The sequence below is a fragment of the Vidua chalybeata genome, chromosome 1 (assembly GCF_026979565.1).
Source record: "Vidua chalybeata isolate OUT-0048 chromosome 1, bVidCha1 merged haplotype, whole genome shotgun sequence".
Classification (NCBI taxonomy): Eukaryota; Metazoa; Chordata; class Aves; order Passeriformes; family Viduidae; genus Vidua; species Vidua chalybeata.
Genome location: NC_071530.1, coordinates 59,269,970 through 59,292,247, shown reverse-complemented (window position 1 = coordinate 59,292,247; position 22,278 = coordinate 59,269,970). Strand labels below are relative to the sequence as shown.

At 36.1% G+C, this 22,278-nt stretch overlaps 1 protein-coding gene across 12 annotated transcripts in view; it reads left to right on the top strand.

Moving 5' to 3' along the window:
• CTDP1 (CTD phosphatase subunit 1) overlaps nt 1-22,278 on the top strand; it is a 109,959-nt gene that overhangs the window by 50,934 nt on the left and 36,747 nt on the right. For 7 of the 12 annotated variants that reach the window (XM_053964474.1, XM_053964463.1, XM_053964455.1 and 4 more), the window contains one exon: nt 16,756-16,934. In XM_053964474.1, coding sequence (XP_053820449.1) covers nt 16,756-16,934 — 179 coding nt within the window. Of the gene's footprint in view, nt 1-80; nt 158-807; nt 910-4,134; nt 4,308-4,533; nt 4,665-5,430; nt 5,565-16,755; nt 16,935-22,278 lie in introns of those variants that run through there. The other 5 variants (XR_008434834.1, XR_008434837.1, XR_008434833.1 and 2 more) reach the window with 5 other exon arrangements.

Here is a 22,278-nt window from a genome sequence, read left to right as displayed (position 1 = left end):
GTTTGGGACTTGGGACAGGGGAAGTGAGGGAGTGAATCCGATATCAGTCCAACCTCTAGCTTTCCCATTTTTCACTTCAGTTAAGTGGAGCTGCAGAGATTCCTACCATCTGGTTGGGACATGTGGTCAGCAGCTGCAAAGTGACCACATTGCAGAGGTATGTTCTGTGCACAAGTGCATTTAAGTATACAGATTTTTCTTGAGTGGGAATTGCCTAATGAACTACTTCCGCATTAACATGGTTCTGTTGATTTGGGACATATTCTGCAAATTCTTTTCCTTTAATTGAGTTGTAATTTATATACCATATATAAAGACTGAAATTGCAACATTCTGCTCTTACATAAAGCCACTTATGCTCTTACATAAGTGTCACTCTGCGTTTTGCTTTTATCTAAGCAAATTTATACCTTAATTTCTGGTTTTTATTTCACATTAGTGACTGTACCATGCAGTGAATTAGGAGGGAGTGCTTTTCTCCTTCAAATCGTTGAAAACTATTATCTCAGTAAGTGGTTAGCCTCTTGGTTAGTTAAAAAGTACTAATTTAATGTGGAGGATGTGGTCTCTAGAGCAAATAATAGCTGCCTAGGTTCCCTTGGTCATTTATCTTCCAGATTAATGGTTCTTTGAATTGCCACAACTACGTTTCTCATACAAATTTTCTTGTTTGACACCTTAGCATGTACTATGTCATAAATTGTGCAGATGCTAAATTTGGTTAGCTTCTTATAAGTTGTACCTTTTCTTGAAGGAAAAAGAATAAGCCTGTGTATACACTTGCTGTTTTTAATGATTATCATCCAGGTCCCTTGGCCCTTGGAAGTGATGAGGTCTTGTTTTGCAGCTGTCCAACAGCTTTCACTCTAACTGGACTTGTAAAAACAATTAAAAACTATTAGTGAAAGTACATGTACTGAAAAGTAAGAAAGGTAAGCGTGCTGCTCTTCATCGAGACAGTAAGAGACCATTATGAAAAGGATTTGCTAAAGCATCTTCTTATATAAGCAGACCTGAGGAGGCTGGTCTCAGTCCATTGGTGCTTCCTTATGCTGTTTCCTTACTGACAGCCCTATTGTCACCTTCCTTCATGTGCTGACTCTCACATACCCGCTGGCCCCCATGCTCTCAACAGCTTTTTGTTTTCACTGTGGAGTGCTTATTACCAAATGGCTTAACCCAACAAGACTACATGTGCTGCTTGCCTTCTTTCTCTGGGAGATGAATTTTGTGGAGAGAAATGATGAGGGTGCAATGCTAGGAATCATGTTGCTGGTTTGTCTTCCATGAACAAGTAAAGGCTGGCTGATGCACCAAGAAATGTGATGTGATTAAAATTTTTAAAGACTATAGGTTAAAGCCGTTGTATAAGAAGGAAAGTATATTTACTGCTGCTCCCCTGTTTTACAATTTTGACATTCACCGTTCTCTAATATGGTTAAATAATACAGAAGTAATTGAGCATTAATGTTAAAGCAATTATTTCACCCATATCTCATCTGAATAGTAGAGAAAACTGAGTAAAGTTTTCCAATACTGTTTTTAATAGTTTGACCATGAGAATCAGAAGGATAGAATTAAGATACCTGTACAGTGCATTGCAGAGAAGGAAGATGAGCACTTAAAAGAAGCTGGCCATCAGTAGTTTGTTTCTGCCTTTGTTTGTTTTACTTTGAAGAATTAATTTTCTACCACAAAATGGAAAGTGGTCTAAAAAGCAGCTATGCTTTCCTCTTTTGTTTTTTTTCTTTTTTTTTTTTTTAAGAAAATCTATATTGGTCACACTTAAATTGTAAAACATCCTGACCAGAAACATTGACACTCGGATTGTTATTCACCTAATAGAAAGAACACCAGAATATATGTAGTGTAGATAAGGCTAGTAAGATTCAAATAGATTATCAAAATGTGAAACATATGTTTGCCTATTTTTTTGGTCTGATATTTCTCTATAGACCATTAGTTTATGCACTAATTGCATAGAGCTGATTGGCTGCTAGTTTTAAGAGGGCATCATGGTTCAAGCTTGCTTAGCACTTTTTAGAAGTGTTTGGAAAGAGGCCTTTTTATGTAATACCATGTTTTACAAGGAGACAACTCATTACCAAAATAGGAGAAGGATTTTTATCGAAGTTGATATTATCTCAAGTAGGCAATCAGTTGTGGATCACTTCTGTTTTTCTGCACAGGTCGCTTAGAAAATACTATTTAAACACAGGGGTTTTTTGTGTACTTGTATGTCTTATTTTCATTTTAGAGTTTTTTTTTTAAATTTGTTTGTCATGAGGAAATATGGGACATATACTGTAACCTTTTTGCACTCAGATGACACACGGTATAAATATCTGCATTTCATAGATAAAAATGGAGACTAGCTATATATGTAAGAATTAGTTTAATGGCAGTCATGACAATGTGTTAATTAAAATATAAGACTTTTGAGCAAAATGAACATGATCAATCATGTTCTTAGCTGGTCAGGCTATTAAGGAGAAAATAAAAGAAAACATTTCAAAGAATCACAGAATAGGCTGAGTGGGAAAGGTCCCACAAGGATCATCAAATCCAGCTCCTGGCCCTGCATAGCACCATCCCCAAGAGTCACACCACGTACTCAAGTGTGTTGTCCAAACACTTCTTGAACTCTATCAAGCTTGGTGCTGTGACCACTTCCCTGGGGAAACTGTTCCAGTGCCCAGCCACCTTTTGGGGTGAAGAACCCTTTTCTAATATCCAACCAAAACCTCCCCTGATGTGACTTCAAGCCATTCCCTCTTTTTTATTGAGACTTCACTTCTATTATGCCTACTTTATTCATAAGCTAAGTACAAATATTTATGCTACAACAGATATTAGTAATGGGCTGCACCAAGTGGACATCAACTAAAGAAGTAGCTATGCTTGCTTCAGCACTGACTTCTTTTTGAGGAATTTGATAAAACTCAAAGTAATCAGATTGATGGATTGTCAACAGAAAAACAGGGAAATCCAGGCGAAACTTAGTTAGTCCATGATTGGTCTGATTTACTTGTCAGCAAAGATGCTTCTGCCATCTTACGTAGTCTTCATACATTCCTGATTCAATCAACAGTTGATTGAGATCCCGTGCCATTCTCCCAAAAGTGTTCACAAAATTGTTTCATTGTCAGCTTGGGTTTTAGGAGAGTTGCTTCTTTTTCCATGTTGCTATCATTCTGTTAAGCATAAAGTAAAAATTATTATGCAAATAAGGATAAATCCTGAGCTCTGTGATACTGCACATATGAGCGGTTTCTGGCTTTTAAACTATGCCTGACTTTATAGCAAATGTATTATTCTAATGTTACTCCATATGAAATGGAAAGTCGTTCTATAAAGCTTCTACCTCTAGAATGTATATACAAGGTGTTGGTTTATTCTATAGGGAAGAAGGCTTTTCCATACATTCTGTGAAGGCTTTTCAACTGACTCTGGTAGTACATAATGTCTCTGCCTGGCCTTAGTAAGGAGAAGCTCAAAGCCTTTTTCAGCTATTTGTTTTCTCCCGAAAATTAGGTAAAACATCTTTAAATACAGTTCAATAACCTTATTTTAACACTTAGGTCTACCTCCATATGCTATATGAAATGCAGCTAGGCTGTCAATACTAATTGGCCAGAGTTAAAAATGAGTTGCGTGAGCCATGTTAAACAATTTGCAAGCTGATCCCTAACATAATTCTGAGCATCTGCATATAGGGCCTGATTGAGCCTCATCACGAGTCTAACATGTTTTTACATTTAAATTTGAGCTGTTACTCTCCATGATCTTCTGGTACTTGTATTTCAACATACAAAGAACTATAGGAACTGCAGTATAGCATAATGTATGTTAAATGCTGTGAAGAATCTTTGCAAATATTTTCATAATGCTAGTCTGCTAGCAAACTTAAATTGTGATTGAAAATCTGTTGCGATATAATGTAAGTCCATTTTGGTACCACAAAGGCAGGGTTATTTCTACATAGAGCATTGAAGGACAGTTTAGTTTGTACTTTTTGATGAGCTGATCTTGATCAGTTATCATAAGGTGATTTAGTGTTAAATTTAACTTATGCATAATTGCATTTGCTTGCTTCAGAGACATTTTCAAGAGATAACATCTCTGCTTTGGTAGTCTTTTTTATTTTAGGTCCCAGCTTCAGGCACACTGAATACAGCTACTCTGTGCGATAGTCCTTCAGCTCCTGTGTCAGCACCACTATTTCCATTCCATGTACAACTTTAACAGAGGTTAGGAAAAGCTGCAAAACTAGAGCCCCGTACTGATGTACAAAATTCTCAGCAGTGGTGAGTTACAAAACAAATAACTAGCTGAATGGCTGTGCTGCAGTAACTTTTTCATGTCTACAGTAGTGGCATTAATTTGAGATCTTGAGAGAACACCATTGTTACTCTGTATTGTTAAAGAGTTTGTATATGAGTTTGCACTTTCTAATTGCCATGGGTCACAGACAGCTCTGGACAATATTCCCTGCCACTCCTTGTAGTAAATATGATGATACTGCTTTCTCAGAGATGAACACAGACAGCTGCCTATCCCAGATATTTCAGTGCTCCAACATCAAACTTGCTTCATCCCAGAGGTATTGAGGACTGGATATAGCTATTATACCATGATACAGAGATCATATCAGAACCTGCAAGGTATTCAATCACCTTAATATTGAGCTTGTTGTAGAAACAGATCACTCTTCAGCTGCTGGGCTTATCTTTCACTGTATTATGGATTGCATCTTTTCTTTTTTCCTTAACTTACTCCATGCCTAATTCTTGCTGTTGAGTAGGCTTGCTATGCAGCATGCTTCCACATATAGTGCTCATATTTCAGCATTACTTCGCTTAAAAGCTACATGCTTGTCTCTACAGAGTCGAGCAGTTCAATTGCCCAGTTCAGTAGAAACTGTTTCAAAACTGGTCTGTCTTCACTGTCTTCCTTAAATTTCTCATAAAACCAGAAATGGTTTTCTCCAATGCTTATTATTTGAGGTGGTTTTGTTAGATTGAGCACATTGATAACTATCTCTTGGTTCTTGTAATAATAAAATCAAGCTAATCAGATTTATTGAAGAGGGAAGTTCACTGACAAATAATGCTTCATGAAGCCAGCTGATGTCTGCCAATGCTAAGTTAAAATTAGCAAGTCAAGGCAGATCCAATCTGGCTTACCCATCTTTAGGGGTGGGTTTGTTCATAGTATGTGTGAATAAATCTATACTGAACACAGCATATTAATGTTTTTATAGCAGTGATTTTGAGCTAGTATGCCCTACTGTATCCCAGGTGCTCTACAAATCAATAGTTTGAGTTCCTTTGTAGCTGTGATAACTGCAGAAAGCTTATGCATGCAGGTAAATGAAAGCGTTTTTTGTCTGTCTTTTGTTCTCACCATAATGTTTTCAATTTCACTTAGACTATGACTTCTGAACAGCTTTATATCCTGCTGAACAAGAAGTAAAGGAATTCAACATCTGAAAACGAAAAAAAACCTTATTTTTCTCTGAAATATGTATGTAGTGATGAATATTCAGTCTCTCTAAGCAAAAGGTATGCTTTCAGTTAACCTTGGGATGGTGAAACCCAGCACTGTGCTAAGAGAGAATATTGTTAAAACATGATAACAAGGATTCATTGACAGAAATCTTTGAAAGTTGAGATGCAAAAAATGGGAGGGTGGTGTGCACATTATATCAGCAACTCTTTTTATGCTTTTATGTATCTTCTTTTTAGGATGAGGATTGCATGGGTTCTTATATATTCTGAAGTAAAGTCCATAATTATGGCTGTTGTTCTTCAACATCTTCTGATCATGACTGTGCAATATGAGACTGCATTTCTGGTTGCAGCATTTCAGAAGTTTAGCATTTGCCTCTGAGCTGAAACACATTAGCACCTCAAAGGCAGTTTAAATAATCTGTAATTCAGGTTGAAGTGTTTGGAAATTAGTTCAAATCAAGTTTCCTCCCACTCTTTGTTTTCTCATTGTAATGGAATAACCAAATGGATTAAGCCCTAAATGCTTCTCAGCAGTTTTCAAGGATAATGTGTGAAGTGTATTTGCAGGTTGGCTACACTATTAACTAATGCCTTTGAGGATGACTTGAAAGAGAATATGTAGATTAGTGTCCTAGTACTTCTTTCATAAAAGTTGAGATTTTCTGTTTAGAAATGCAGGCTGCAAAAACCTGGATCATGTCTCATATTAGTCATATTAGGAAAAAAAATACTATTTTAAATTCCATCCACTAGTTCAGCAGGTATTTCCAGATGAAATAGTGAGTATATGCTGAGAACTGTCCCATTCTCTTTCAAAAACTATTTGGGCAGTCATCAGGTTGCACTGATGAAGGAAATCTATCCATACCTATTCAGACCTGCCTCTCTGCATCAGAAAGAAACTCATCAGCTGGGCCAGAGTGCAAGTGAATTTTAGCAGTAGATAACACTTCATCCTAGCTAGGTGCCTAGGAATCCCGTTGCTTACTAGGTTTGGGCCATCAGTATGCTGTCTTCTACAAAATGCTCATGCAGGGGATCACTGCAATAGATGTGTTTAGCATCCATAGATTCTTTTGTGTTTTTAAGTGAAACTATGTGAGAGCAGATACCGTCAAGAGGTCACTTGATGGTATCTTGGTGTTCAAAAAATAGTTGTAAAATGAAGTTTATGTCCAGAAAAGGCTTGCTCTGAGGGACTGATTAGAAACAGTAAAAGTCGACTAAGTATTTTTGTGCTAAATTATTTTTACTCAAATTTCTGTGTCTTTATATAACCTAAATAATATAAAACCAGGTTAGGAGCTCAGAAGTTGTATAATTCCTTGATAGTAGCATACTGCTATTGTGCTGCCCTCAGCACTTCATTAGCAGCTTCCTACTGAGGTTTCCCCTTGGCAGTGAAGTGTCGGAAAAGATCACTCAGAGTCTAGGCTCTGTGCCCTCTTAAATTGCCATGCGTCATTTTTAATAGAATGTTAGGATTTCTAACCTAGTATGTCAGTGATATTTTGGGACCGTATTTAAACAACTTGTGCAACTGTTGTTTCATTAGCAAATTAGGTTAATATATTTTTAAAGAAATCTAGATTGTGCATGTCTCTTGTTAAATCTCTAGGAATAAAAAGAAAGTTATGACAACTTCTGGCAAAACTGTGCTTCAGTTAATAGCCAAACTGATAGTTCTTAGAGTCTTGCAAAGTTATAAGACAAAGCTGTTCTTTGCTGTGTATCAGTGAAACATACTTTCTACTTTAAAGAAAGGGTAGCTTTGAGAACAAAAAGTGTGATACTGTCTTGTTTTAAAACAGGTGAGCAGTACAGCTGTAGGCTGCTGCAGCTTTTTAACCTGTTGCTATAAAGTTTTGCAAGATAAGAGCTGTAGGGACACACGCATGCAGTGAGCTGAAATCCCTGAAATGTCCACCTGTCTTAAACAAAAAGGGATACTTCTAGTCTTTCCCAGGCCTTTTTTGTTGGCTGGGAAAAGACTACAGTGATGTTAGTCTTTGTTCATCTTGCACACTTGATAGTTTCTGTGAATTAAAGTATATCAAATACGTATTTTTATAAGAATTTTCTCCTTGTTCCTTTCTCTTCCTTCTAGGAGTTTATGTACATTAGTATTCTGTTTGTATAGCATCAACAGACTCTCTAGGTATTCCAGTCTCTGAATATTTAGAGAGTGCTTATTTCTACAAAAAGACTAACAGAATTTGGGTGCAACAGACTATCACCTGGGGACTCACTCACTGCCTCATTTCTTTAAGGTCAAGGTTTGCCTAAAGTGAAATCGGGACACTTAGTAATATGTGGCACTTGAACTTGAGCATGCAGCTTGAGTTTCTGTTCTGTTGCAGGGGTTTTTTTTGTTTTTTTAAGACTTGCAGGTAAACTTGAAAGACAGCCCAGTGACAGAACTTTTACTCTTCAGAAGAGAATTTGCTGATAGTACCAATCAGTTAATCAGATTATGAAATTCTGTATTGGTCACAAAAGAGCATATGGTAGTACTTTAACATAACTTCTCCAGGCCATTGGTCTGTTGCAGTCTTCTGCTACTGAGGTTGTGGCGACACATTTAATAGAGATCCTTCTCCAAAGTCTCTTTGCAGCTGCTTTTTCCTGCTGTGGTGTACTGTTACTGCTTGTGTGTTAGTGTAGGCATGAAATGAAGTGGGACAGGGAAGTGGTCTAGCTAAGCAGTAACTCAGCTTAAAGCAGTTGAAGGTCACTTAAGCTGCTGCTGTCTGTGAGATGTCGCACAATGAACAAGGAGATAAATGCATAGCTTTTTCTGACCAGCTTTGGTTTCAGTAGGATGCATTTTAATTTACATGTAGTCATCCAGGACATACAAGTCAATCCCTAAATTAATTATATGGGAAAGAAATCTCATAAAAGCTTTTTTCTAAGGTTTGGTAATATGCCTTAAACTGTTTAGAGCAATTGTTTCTCAATCTGCCAAAATAGATTTTGGTAACACTGCAGGCTTTGATATTCTAACCTGAAGTATGCCTTTATCATAATCAAGATAGGACAAAGGTAGTTCTCAGTGCATGGAGATTTAAATAGAGGAAGAGTGCTTCTTCTGTTTAATCATGAACAAGACTAGTAATTTCTGATATTTCTGATTCATCACCTGCTCCAATGAGCCGATGGTAATTGTGGTAGAGGACAGTGAAATCTGCTTTGGAAAGTGTTTGAGACAAAGGGGTATTGGACACTTGCATAAGTGCATTGTGTGACTCTAAAAATTGAGTCAGAAATTTGAAAGGAGAAAAAAGTGCTGTAATTTAATGCTAAAAAAAAAAAGCACATGAGATTGAATGTGAAAGACAAGTTCTTCTGAGATTACTCAGAAGAAATGGGACTGAGTTACATCACACATTCTCCCTTAAATTTTATGTACTGAGGGACAACTTAACCTAATTCAGACAGCTTGTCCTTCCAGCGACTTCTTTGTTTCCAAGTGACTTAAATTCAGCCCAAATCTCCTAATAGAGACTGTGTCTATTGTAGGAAAGTTTAATTGTTCACATGTATTATGCCCTAATATCACCTCTCAAAAGCATGCTGAAATTACTTGCTTGCTTTTTTGGAGACATGGGTGGTAATATCTTGCTCCTCAGTTAACTGTACCAAAACATTTGGCTGGTAGGAATAAATATAAAAAAATCTTTTCAGTTCATTGAGGAAAAAAGTGAAAAGTTTTCATATACAGTAGAAAAAATTAAGATCAAAACTAAGTGAAAAATTATTAGACTTTTCCAAATTTGGAAAAAAAAATTGTGATGTCAAACTAAGTGAATTCTTTTCTGTGCAGTAAGGTCATGGTGCAAGCCACAGTTGTTTATAGCTATGAGAGTGACCTGAAAAATCATTTGCTGCTGAGGAGGCAGTGTTCTGTTCCCGGTGTCAGCAGAAGATTGCTTCCCTGCAAAGAACCCCAGGACAGACCTCTTTTAACTACTTACTTTTTTGCCTTACCTAAGGCCAGAACTTTTCATAAATAATGGTCAGTAACAGACTAAAAATACATTCTTTCTCTGAAGGGTAGCTGTAGATCATGCTCTTACTCACTGGCCCTCAACTTACATTGTTGGAGCCTTTTCTGGAATTTTGGCATGAATATTTTCAGCAAGCTAATTAAAGAATCATTGCATTTAGCAGCCACTGAGCTGTTATGTATGCTAGGTTGTCATTATTTTAGAAATGCTTCAACCAAAGGAACAGAGGGCTCCATACTTGCTGCCTCCAGTGGGCTCTGGCTGTTTCCTCTCCAACCCAGCCATAAGCTGATGGGCAGGGAAGGTGGAGTTGAAATGCTGTTCTTGTTTTCAAGTGGTTCTAGTTGAATCTGGCCTCCTGGATAGGTGAATAACTGTATTCTGGCCACACAGGTATTATTAATTTTTTTTATCTTAGACTTCACCCTTCGAAAAAAATTGCAATTGAGACTTACAGGCCTATTGCTATTTAACAATCTTTTGGCAGAGAATTTCTTTTGAAAGCAGAATAAAGGAAATTAAGATTAGAGTTACGGATAGCTTTATAATCAGAAAAAGCCATAGCTTCCAGGCTCCAGTGATGTCCCTGACTCAGAAAGGCTTTGGATAAATGATTGTATTACCTCCCTTGAGACATTTTCTCTTTAGAGTCTTTGAATTAAAAAATTGTTAATGTTAAAATCAGTAACTTACAGTCCATGTGAATTTAATTTAAATTTCACAAATTAGTAGTTAGGAATGGGCTTTTTCTTCTTTCCAGCATCAGTGAAGTGTTACCAATTTAATGAAAGAAAACAATTTTCATTATACCAATAATCAGAGAATCCTATAATGGTTTGGATTGGGAGTGACTTAGGTCATCTTGTTCCAGCCCCCCTGCCATGGGATGTAGATCATCTTGTTCCAACTTCCCTGCCATGGCCAGGAGCACCTTTCACTAGATCAAGTTGTGCTGAGCCCCATCCAGCCTGGCCTTGAACACTTCCAGGGATATGGCATCCACAGCTTCTCTGGGCTGTTCCAGTGAGTCACCATCCTCACAGGGAAGAATTCCTCCTCATAGCTAATCTAAATCTGTCCTCTTTCAGCTGAAAGCCATTCCCCTTGTTCCATAACAAAATTTATGTTTTAGAAAGACTTTGGAATCCGTAAGTCAGCACTTGAGGCACCCTAATTATCAAGAAAGGATTGCACCTTGTGCTTCTTTTAGGAGTTTCATATATTTGTTCTAGGCATCTTAATGTTTATGAGGTTTCCACTCAAATCTAGACATTGCTCTCCAGGTGGGAAATACAAACTTTTAAATGGCATTCTTTGAAGAATCAATCCCATTCAATCATAAACATGGATACAGGATTGTTTGTGCTTTTTAATGACCAATACTGGTATGCAATCTCTAAGTGACATTTTATTTCATTCTAGTCAAAGTATTAATTGCACTAGTAAAGCTCAAATATAATGAATTGTGCAGCTGTACTTGCAGTTACCTTGCCTTTTCAATTGCAAAGATTAAATGGTCGCATTATCAGAAGCAGTAGGTTTTAGTTTTTTTCCCTTCAGATCTGCGTTTTAGGAGCACAGTCTATTGCCCAGGGCTGCAGTTAAAACTTGTGATGGCATTGTAGCCAGTGCTGTCAGCAGCATTGGGAACTCCAGCTATTGGGGCTGCACTGCCACTTCATTTCCCATCAGGGTCCCTGTGCAGCCTCAAGGGATTGCAGCGGGGCTCCATGTAAGTAAATTCCTCATGGTGTTTTTAAATTGCTGGTTTCCAAGCTTGAGCATAGCAACTATGCTCAGTGTCAAGCCAAGGCTTTTTCTTCTCAAATAATTGCTTTTCATCTTGAAACTGGAAGGTTATTACCAGGAGCTGCTAGTATATCTATGTGCAGTTTGATTAACAGTAGGTGAAAATAATTCCAAACCACAAGTGCCAGGAAGCAGAAGTTACAGGTTTGGTTTTGATCTCATTCTAAAGGCATGACTTTGAATATAACTGAGAAATCTGTTTACTGCCTAAACTAAAAAAAGTTACCCATGGTTAGTGCCCTTTCATAGAGGAAAAAGGCAATCACCTCCCACTCAAAAATATACGATAAAGTATTTAGAAAAGCAAAATGTATTTTAAATTATACTTTTTGAGCATGAAGATCTCTTTTCCTGGCACTTCAGCTGCTGAGGAGCAAAGCAGTAATATCTGTATTTAATTAATACTTATCTATTACAAAAAGACAGTAGAATGTTGTAATGTTTCTTTAATTGCAAATGAAGAAGCTACTGGTAAATGTCATTGGGGATGTCTTTTTGTTGAAAGGTAGAGACAAAAAGGGATTATGAATATAAATACAGTAAGTGATAAAAATTACAAAGAAAAACACATTCCCTTATTTTGAAACTATTTGGATATTCTGAAAGCTTTTCATAAAACCGTTTTACACCATTGAAACCAGATTCTTTGTTGAATTTATTCACAGAGTAAATAAGTGCTGATCTGTGATCATTAATACAAATTCACTTGATGTCAGGTATTTTTTCTTATTCTAGGAAAGGTTTGTTTTGTTTTGGAATTTCAATTGAAATTTCAATTTCCATCTTTAAGTACTTCTATATTACTTTACACTTTGATTTTGCTTTTTTGCTGTTTGGCTTCACTAGAAATGAAGAATATTTTATAGATATATTGTTGAACTCAGCCATTTTTATCAAGGGTACAATGGAATACATATATGTAAAAAATAGATTAATGCTGTGTTCAGTAGAAGATAGCATTCAAAGAGGCAGCTATCACAGAAACTTTACTCTGACCTAAAAAGTTGCATAATTAGCACCTGATCTTGCTAAAGTTTGACATATTGGTAAAATCTGTATTATGCTGTTTAGCACAGAACCCAGTGGGATTTGAAATTAAGGGACTGCCCATGAAAGTTAAGTGAGCCAGCACTTCGCTTTCTGCCTCTTGCTCATGCAGGGGCTCTGTCAGTCCTGTCATGGCCTTTCACTCTTCCTTGCCAATATTGCTTCTTTTGTGTCGAGCAGTTAAACTTTCCAAGTCAATTGCACAATATACCTGGTGTACTCTTTGAGGAGCTTGAGGAAAGAGAGGACAAGCATTTGTGATTGTGTCACAATAATGATTTGTCAAGTGATTGTGTGTGCTGTCTAGAGAGTGCTGTTGGGTGACCTCTTGCAAGCTGGGTTATGGGAATATAACTGCACCTGCTTTCGTGTTATCAGTGCTGTATTCATTCCTGCAGATTACTTTGGAGTGTGGAGTTAATAAACTATTACATTTATTTTGCTGCAGAAAGAGCAGTTTTGTTTTCACACCTCTGCCCTGGAAGGCTGGCAAGTTCAGTGTGCAGTTCCAGAAAGATGGAGCCACCGCTCTCTCTAGTTTGATTTACAATCTAATACTGCCACTCACTGTTAATTTCACATGCTCAGAAATGCTGCTTGGTTCATAATTTTCAATGTCCCTTTTCCTACCTCAATCTTCTCATTTTGCTGCTCTTTTAAAGTTTCTAAAATAGTCAGCTGATTTCTGTACTAAAAAGCAGTAGTTCAGGACAAAGCAGAAGGGAGTGGTGGAAGGGGAGCCAGGGTTAAAGATTATAAGATCATTTTAGAGTTATTTTTTGACTTTATATACCACAGAGGAAATATAAGGTACATATTGAAACCTTTTGACACATTCAGATGGCAAACTATATTCGTTTTTGCTAGTTCTTCCTAAAATAAAATACATTCAACCCAATCTCGAATAAATGCTCAGGACACACAGGTTTTATGCTGAAATGGAGCTGGGTTTTAGCTGTACTTACTGTCAATACTAATTGCTTGCATTGCTTACAATGAACAGATGTTTTTGTGGCAGTAGAAATAGACCTAAAAAACTCCTTGTAAATACTTGGTAGGTTTTTCTATTTCCCCCTTAACTTACACAATCAGGTGGAGCAAAAGTCTTTTTGGAAAGACCAGTGGGGAGGGTCATAAATGTGTGTATCCTCTGTGCAGTACTGGAGCACAAAATGCTGTTTATCAAACCTATTCTTTTTGCAGAATTTTTTCTGTACCAGTTAAGAGAGGTTTCAGACTACTGTACCACTTTTAAGAGATCTTAAGCAGTTGCAAGTGTTGTCCTGTTGGCTGTCTAAGGTAGCTTCTCAGTTCTATTAAAACTTGAATCCCAAAGCACTTGCTAGAATTAAAATTTATCAACAGCTCCTTTTTGTTTTGAAATATGTAGTTATTACCTCCAAAAATGTATCATGATAACTCTGTCATATCCATTTTTCTGTATCAAAACATTGCTTGTAACTTCAGGAAAAATAGAAGTTGTTCATAGTAGTTTCTTTTTTGGTATTTTTCTTGTAGTCTTAATTAATTTTGAATGTGTAAACTCAACTTCTGGAGTAAAAACACTTGCAGCTGATCTGGCTAGTTAGTACTATGGAAGGCTTTGACTTGCCTTTTAGCAAAGCTTTAGGTACTTTTCAGCTCTTAATCAGAGAATGAAACTGAAAATCTCATTGCTCTTCTTTGGTCTTTATACTTTGCATGAGTGTATGCTCTGCTCCTCCTAAATGAGAAATAAAATAGCTTTGTCACATTAGGACTTTTACTGGCTTTTATAATTGAGTGTTTAAGAGATTTGTCAGGCTTTTGATTCTCCTACTGAATTGAACAACATCATTTTCAAGGGATGAATAATTTTTCTTTTTCAATGTTAGTCATTGTTGCCGGGTTATAAAAGTCTATTTCAAAGGTAGCTGCTGTGGGTGTTAAAGCAGTAAGCATCCCTTCACTGTATCTTACCAGTTGGATTTGGTATTAGCTGGCATTTTCTTCTGAAGTGTTATATGTTCCGTTTATATTAATCATGTAAAATCCAATCACATAAGCTGAAGCTGTAGTTGGTTCTTGGTACACCTGTATATGTCATGTTCTGAATCAGATTAAAAGGTTCCTCTGTTCTTTGAACTTTCTTATTTATTCAAAGTTAGTGATTGGTATAGATAGATAGTTGGTGTTTATATATTAATGAAGTTTTTTTTGCCTATTAACTTTTTCAAGTGTAATGGGCTGAAATCTCACTGCCTCAATGAAAATATGGTTTGCTTTCCTTTTCTTTTGAGAATTGTGGAAGATGAAGATGTAATACTTGTATTTTTCAGCACAATTGCAATTTAGCCAATAATTAAGCAGGAATTCATGTTTTGGGTGACTTTCTATTTAAAGATTTGTGGGGACCATCCCACATCATTTTCATATGCAATGATTTTTTTTGAAATTTGATATGTTTCTGTGATTTATACATGCATTTTTTATGGCCTTCCAGAGAAATGGCATATATTTCTGTACAACTAATTCTAGTAATTCTAATATTAAATGTCATTTCAGACTTCAAACAAATAATGTTATCATTATACAGGATGAAAGAAAAACAGACATGGCAATAACTAGACTTCTAGTCTTTCAAAACTGTTCACACAATGTAGATTTTAAAATACTATCAAACTTCAGTTTGAGAGAGGCATCTCTAATACTGAATGTCTATCAACCTAACTTTATCTTTTGAAAACCTTAACATATTTTGTAGTGAGAACATAGTTTTAAACATAAGACTTTCTGGAAGAGTATTGCTTTTGGACTGTAATTTTAAATTTTAAAGACTTGCAGGAGAGGAGTTGTTAGAGCTGTAGATATGTGCTGTCATGTACTAGCCATGTCAGGTACCTGGAGTATCTTCTACCAAATCTATACAGGCAGGGTCTTCCTACCATCCCATCCCAAACTGTAACACTTGAAACACTTGAGACTTTCACTGCGTTCCATACGTATAGAAAAATCCCCATCCTGTGTACTTCACATTCTTCTCCTTGTTTCACCATTGGCTTAATTCTAGCAGTGCTTTCAGTCTCCCTGACCCTTAATTGCATTCCATGATTGTGATTTGTTATGCGTATCACAACTTCTGCTCACAGGAAAAACGTTTTGGACTAATATTATTTGATTAGACCCAGCAATTCCTACAGTTTCTACCTGAAACTGCCATGTGGACTTAAATGTCTAAACTGGTTTGCAGTTCCTTTTAATGAGCTAAACAAAGAAATTAAAGGTTCATTTATGAATGACCAGATCTAAATGACTTTCTTACGGCTTTCTTTCAGCTTTTGGGATTATTAATGTAAAAGCAGCAAATAAACAGCATGAAACCTTTTAGTCCATTTTTATATGCAGATATTTTTCTTCTTTATAAAGCTGCTGTGGATTAGTGAGAACAAAGAATAGTAGTGAAGCATATTTTAATTTATGTTGAGATAAGCTGCTTCTAGGAAAAATTCTTAAATATCAGTTGAGAAGTGCTCACACATGGCTTATTTCCATGTCTTCTGCCAGTCACAAAAATTGAGAGACTGGGGAAATCTTCACCTATATTTTCTTATGTTTTCATCTCTTTCTGACGGTTGAATGCTAACTCAAAGAGATTATAACCTTTTGAAGCTCATTAGGGTGGCTCATGAGTATGATTTGCTTTTAGTGATGGTTTCAGCAGATCCAGACCTGTCACAGCAAATTCATAGGTTTTTAGAGGATTATCAAGTCCTATGGTAACTTTTCAAAAGTAAAGACAAACAACTATTTAACAAAATATGTAAGCCTTTTGATAGATTTGTCCTTATTAATTAGCACAATCAAGCAGTCAAGTTAAAATGGGGTTTGTACATTCTGTTTCATTCATATTGTATTATTTAGAAATTGACTTCTTTGCAGTTATATATGTACCAAGGAGTAGCTGTAAATATAAGAATTCTTACTTGGAGATTTTAATATGTCTTGCCCAAGTGATTCTATATGTTATAATAATATAAAATATATCTAGTAGAAAGTATGCATCAGTAAGTACCAATAGTATAAATCATCTATACCTTTAATTTCAGAAGACAGCACTCTTTATAATAGTTTCTTGTGTGACTATCATGTATGTGTGTATATGTATATCTACCTTAAGCTAAGCATAGAATAAATATACTTTATTTGAATAAAATGTTACTAGAGTTTTTACAGAAGCTGTGTTGAAGACATTGGGTTTTAATTTAAATTTTGACAGAGAAGGCCAAGGAAACTTGAAGCATATTCTTAATGATGATTGAAGAGTGATCCAGTAATTACGAAAGATTAATACAGAGTAGTCTGCTGGAAGATAAACTGACTCCTCCACTCTTTGGCAGGTGGATGACATCTTAGGAGAAGGCAGTGATGAAAGTGATACTGAAAAAAAAAAGACAGAAGAGGAAGGTGAAAAACCTCAGATTTGTGCAACAGAGACTCTAGGGAGGAAGTCAGGTCAGAGACCTGGATCATCATCATCGTCATCAAGTGAAAGAAGTTTAACAGGCAGTGTACCCAGGTATGAATTTTTTAAATGTAAGAGGTGTTAATGATGTTTCATTGTGTTTGTGCTATTCAGCATGCTTTCTTACAATCTGGTATTTGCCTATATATAGGCAACTTTTTCTTGTAAGTCTGTGAAGTTGTCATGCTTATCTCTGCAATGTTTTGGGATTTATTTAAGGAAGTGGTCTTAGTAAATGTCTTATTGAGTACCAGGATATCACCTGTTCAGAAAGAACTGAAGGCAACTGAACTGCACTTCTTTTAAAGTTGTCTCAATCTTGTGTCAGATATAGAACCATGTTCTCTGCAGTGTTACTCTTAGGTAAAATAAAGCATGGTTTGTAAAGCTGTGCTTTTTTTTGTCCTAAATTTTTGAGATCGTTTTATGTTGGTCATTCATAACAATGTGATTGTTGGAATGCTTTTCTACTTAGAAGTTTAAACTTGCTAGTCTCTTCTTCAAAATTGATTTTACTGTCCCAGCATTGACTGTTGGATAATGACTATCAAACAAGTTGCTAGTATACTAGAACTTAGTTTATTAAGTGCTTATGTTAAATATGTTAATGAATGGTTCTCCATTTGCACTATGTTAATAGTTTTTAAACTTAACAATTTAGAGCAAGCAATATAAGATTTTAATTTAGAATTGCAGGGGTCATCAGCTTGTACTATAGGGTGCTGAAAGTGCAAACATGACTCAGATATGTGTTATAGTTCCCTTCTGCTCTCTAACCAAACTCAATTCCCAGCCATAAGACTTTAAGCTCTAACACTTTTTCCTTAATGAGGGTAATATAAGTAGTAGGTCTTAAGCAAATGACTTAGATTATTATAATTTTTCTGAGCTTTGTTCTAGCACACAAAGAAGGTATGAAAGAAACTGCAAAAACTGACACAGAATGTGATATATAAATGTTTATGGAGAGATTTTGATTGGGGTAGTAATGTTGCTGTGTGTTGTGTTTACTGTAGAAAGAGCTACAGGGGAAGCTTGTGTGGCCTTTTAGTTTATCATGGGTATTTCATGGGTATTTTGACCTTCTTCAATAAAAAGTCTGCAAGTTATGAGAACTTGATTTGTGTCAAATGGATAGAAGAAAAACTTTCTCCCAAATGAAGTTTGGAAGAGGAAAGGCAAGCAGATGATGAATGTTTTAGAACACAGCTTGAATCAGCAAGGCATGGTGGTGGCATGTCACTGTTAAGTTAGCCTAATACTGTGATGTTTTGTTGTGTGGAAAACATACCAGTTTCTGGAAACCAAAAGGAAGAAAGAGTCACATTAAGGAATATTGCTAAATAACTATTCCCCAAGTATGTTGTAAAAAGATAGAGGAAGTGCATTTGTAATTAAATTTTAGTCTGTATACAGGAAGGTTTTTAAGTAAGTTTGGCAATACTTCACTCAGAAACTATATAGACATAGTAAATCCTGAATTGTATTCGGGATTGATCTTGATAGGCGTGCTGGAAAACATACTCAAAAAGTGCTGGTTCACATGCTGACCCAGTGTCTACTAGGCAGGAAATTCTGCTTGATAAGAAAGGAGCCCGTCATTCCAATTAACATTTTAAGCTTGAAGCTTTAAATTGATGTTTTCATGTTCAGTAAGTGTTGTATGTGCTAAAGAGATACTGTATAAAAGGGGAAATATAAGAACAGTCTCAACAATCTCTGAAAAACAGAAGATGAACAAGAAATAGTCCGCATATGATCCAGTTCTCCTATGATCTGTCTCAGCTCATTCCTATTAGAGATGAGGCCTACAGAGACTATAGGTTTCTGCGGCTCCTCTACACCTTTCCAGTAGTTACTGATATTGAAATCATAGCGCTTACAAAAAAATCTAGCTCTTATATTTAATGTTAGTCTTCAGTCTTGAAACTTACAGAATACTGTGATCATTTATTTGATTGGTGCCACTTCTGAAATTCTCAAGCATGGAGAAAAAAAATAACCTTTGAGAAAACTGATAGTTCCTCCTGGAGGGGAAATGCAGCCTTTCTCCTAGATCCATTGCTAATTCATAATCAAGGAAAATTGAGCCCAGAGCCTCAGAAATCCTGCAACTATCTTTTCTGTGCCCATTTACTAGAATTTTAAAAGTAACTGTGATATTTTGATTGGTAAGTATTTTCTTTCAAATATAATAGTACTTCCTTACAATAGCCACTCTTCTAAAAGACAGAAATTATAGTTTGCCTTTCTTTCTTACTGACAGAAAAGACTGCTGCAAACTCCGGTGCAAAATTTTGTTGATGACATCTTGTATCCCAATTGAACAAGTATATTCATTGTCACTGTAACTTTATTCCAGTTCAGTCTTGAGACAGTCTACTTTGAGAATCTCGAGACCTAAGTTTTTTACAAGCTCAGTGCTTCCCAAGCTGTCAGACTCAGATTTGTTATAGTCCAGGCTATTTTTCAGAAACAATTTCAGTGACAGACCATTCAAAACATATTAAGGAACTATCTGGTATGTGGTCAAAGTCTTCTTGAAAGTACCCTTAATAGCCAGCAGCACATCTCAAATGTGGCTGACAAAATAACTGTAGAAATTCAACCATTTTTCCAAAGAATGATGGTTCCTCTGTTTCCTTAGCCAGGCAATTCATTGCATTGTTTCACTAGTAAAGTTGTGATATTATTACACTGAACAGTCTTCCAAAATTCCTTTCTAGATTATGTATGCTGTTGATTTGATTTTTACAGTATAGAAAAGCTGAAGGTCTAAATTTAGAAATATTGGTGATTTAAAGTCATAATTTCCTGCCTCCTAGATCATTTGTTGCATTAGCATAGTTCACTTAATCATCAAGCAATCTATCTGTTAAAGAGCTACTGTGTAAGGTAACCCTAGAAAAAAATGTATGTTGTGAAGTTAATTTTAAGAATGAAATCTTTCATTATCTCCTTTTCCTTAGAATAGATTTTATTTAAAGGGACACTCAGTGATGTCTAACTGCAAAAGGAAAGAGGATCAAACTCTCTGTATGTGATCAGTGCTTGGATGTTCAAGAGAACATTTAACCTTGCGTCCAGAGTGAACAAATCCTAAAGTAAACAATTGGTTATGTTTGCAGGTAATTGGAAAATGTTGTTTGTCTGAAGAAAATTCAAATTCATTTTGCTCTTATTGGTAGAGCTTCTACCACATAATTGTTTCAAACTTGTAATCAGAATTTTGTGGTGTGTGGTTATTCTAAACTACGTCCATTTCTGGAGCCATTAGAGTTTTGCCATGCATAATAGTGAGGTCCTTTTGAAAATCTCTTGTTCAGACTCCCTCAGTAAGAACCAGAGTTCATTATTGGAATTGGCCAGAACTAGAAGATCAGTTCATTTTTGAAACTGCACTGTGGTTTTGGCTGTGGGCTTGCTGTGTCAGTGGCTGTGGGATTACAGAGGAGCATGTCTCATTTTAAAGACTGTTCCCTCAAAGCTTATTCAAAAAAAGCCAGACCTAAACTCTGCAAAATTAGAGATCCTTGACAGGCAACCACCTTCTCTCCCAGCTGTGGGAGAGATTGATTTGCTTTAAGAATTTGCAGTGATGGGTGGCATTTGTCAGTTGGAAGGTGCTTCCCTGGAAAGGCTTCTCTTAAGGTAAAGCAAGTTAGGGAAGTTCAACATAGATGATGTGATGGCTCCAATTTTATAGATTAGTACACCTAGAAAGTTTCAAATTTTGTTTCAGTCTGTTTCACAGGAAACAGCCAGAATTTGTCTCCCATTATTAATTTCCTGTAAATTCAGTCTAATTCAGCATTCTAAATTAAACGTCTGGGAGAAGAAAGCATCTTTAAGGTAATAAGACAATGTGATGAATATTTCTTTACATGACCAAATTCTGACTGATGTTTTGCAAGGTTGTTATAAGTACTTTTTGCTTGTGTTTAAAACTTAACTTATAGGATAATAAAAGTTATTTAGATCCAACACCTGGATTGGCCTGCATGTTCCAAGTCTGTAAAGTACTCTTGTGACAAGTTTAAAGGGCTGTTCAGATGGATGTTTTGAGGTGTTAAGAGCTGAAACTTTCACCAATTTCATTTTTCCCAAAACTATTGATTGCATTCAATGTCCAAAGTAGAAATTGTTCTTGATTCCTTTTGGTACATTTTTTTCCTTGGCATAATAATTGTTCTCATAGTTACTGCAAGCTGAGAGTATGTTTAAATGTCTGAATTATCTTATATTTCTAACAGTTTGGAAGTAAACAGACTCTTTGATGTCATCTACATAAGCAATTAAAAAATTACTGCAGTTTCGGTAATATTTTTTTTTCCCAGAAGCAATGGTGAAACACTCCAGACTGAAATCCAGGATCAGCTTCTAAAGAGAAGTGCTTCTGTTGGCAGCACATCTTGCTGTTTTCACATGAGCCAGCTGTCCTACAAAATTTTAATGGCTTTCCTGTTTGGAGGGGATTTTGATGAAGACTCTAAAATGGAAGAGGATTCTGGGCATGCAAAGCATAATTTGCTTCTGTATTTATATATTAAATATTAGTTTTCATATAGTAATGTTTTTATTTGAAAGATCTCTTGTTACCCAAAATTCCCGCATGAGAAAATCAATACTGAGATAATAACAGCTTTTTAAAGCTATTTTAATTGACTTTTTTTTTTACTCCAGAGGTAGGGTTCTTTTTTTTTTTCAAGTGTGTGTAAGCCCAAGTACTCTACCCTCTGTTACATTGAATCAACTAATTTTAGTTTCCCAGCTAGAAAATTGTAGGTCCAGGTTCTAGAGGATTGAATGAATGGAAAGAAATGCTAGATCTCAGTTGATAGTTTATGTATCAAGGGTGTGCCTTTTTCAGGCCCTCTTGAAAGTTGTCCAAATGTCCTGAAAACCAGGAGTCCTTCAGCTGTAATCTTTATCTGATAGGGTTAAGATCTGATTAATGACCACCTTCAAAGCTTCATTAGAGTTGCTTTAGGCAACTGAGGTGCTTCCCATCTCCTTTTAACCACATTCTGTAGGTTATTAAGACATTGGCTTTTTGACAATTTACTTTTGTTTTCCATGTTCTGTTTAGGTTGATTCTCAGCTTTTTTTGTCTTTATCTCACATATTTGTGGTAAAATTGACCTTTCCTAATTTGTATTTCTGAACCAGTGATTCTAACCCCTCCTCTCCTCAGAAAAAAGTAGTTTGGAGAGGTAGGTTGTTTTACCGACTTGAACTTTCTGCATCTGTTAAGTTGAATCACACCCCTTGGTCCATGTCTTTGTTACAAAGCACAAAAGATGGTTTTAAGAGCAAGCTGTGCCAATGATATTTGTGCTTGAAAAGTGTAGTTACAGACCATGTTTTGTTTTATTTGAGTAGCTTTTTTCACAAAAAG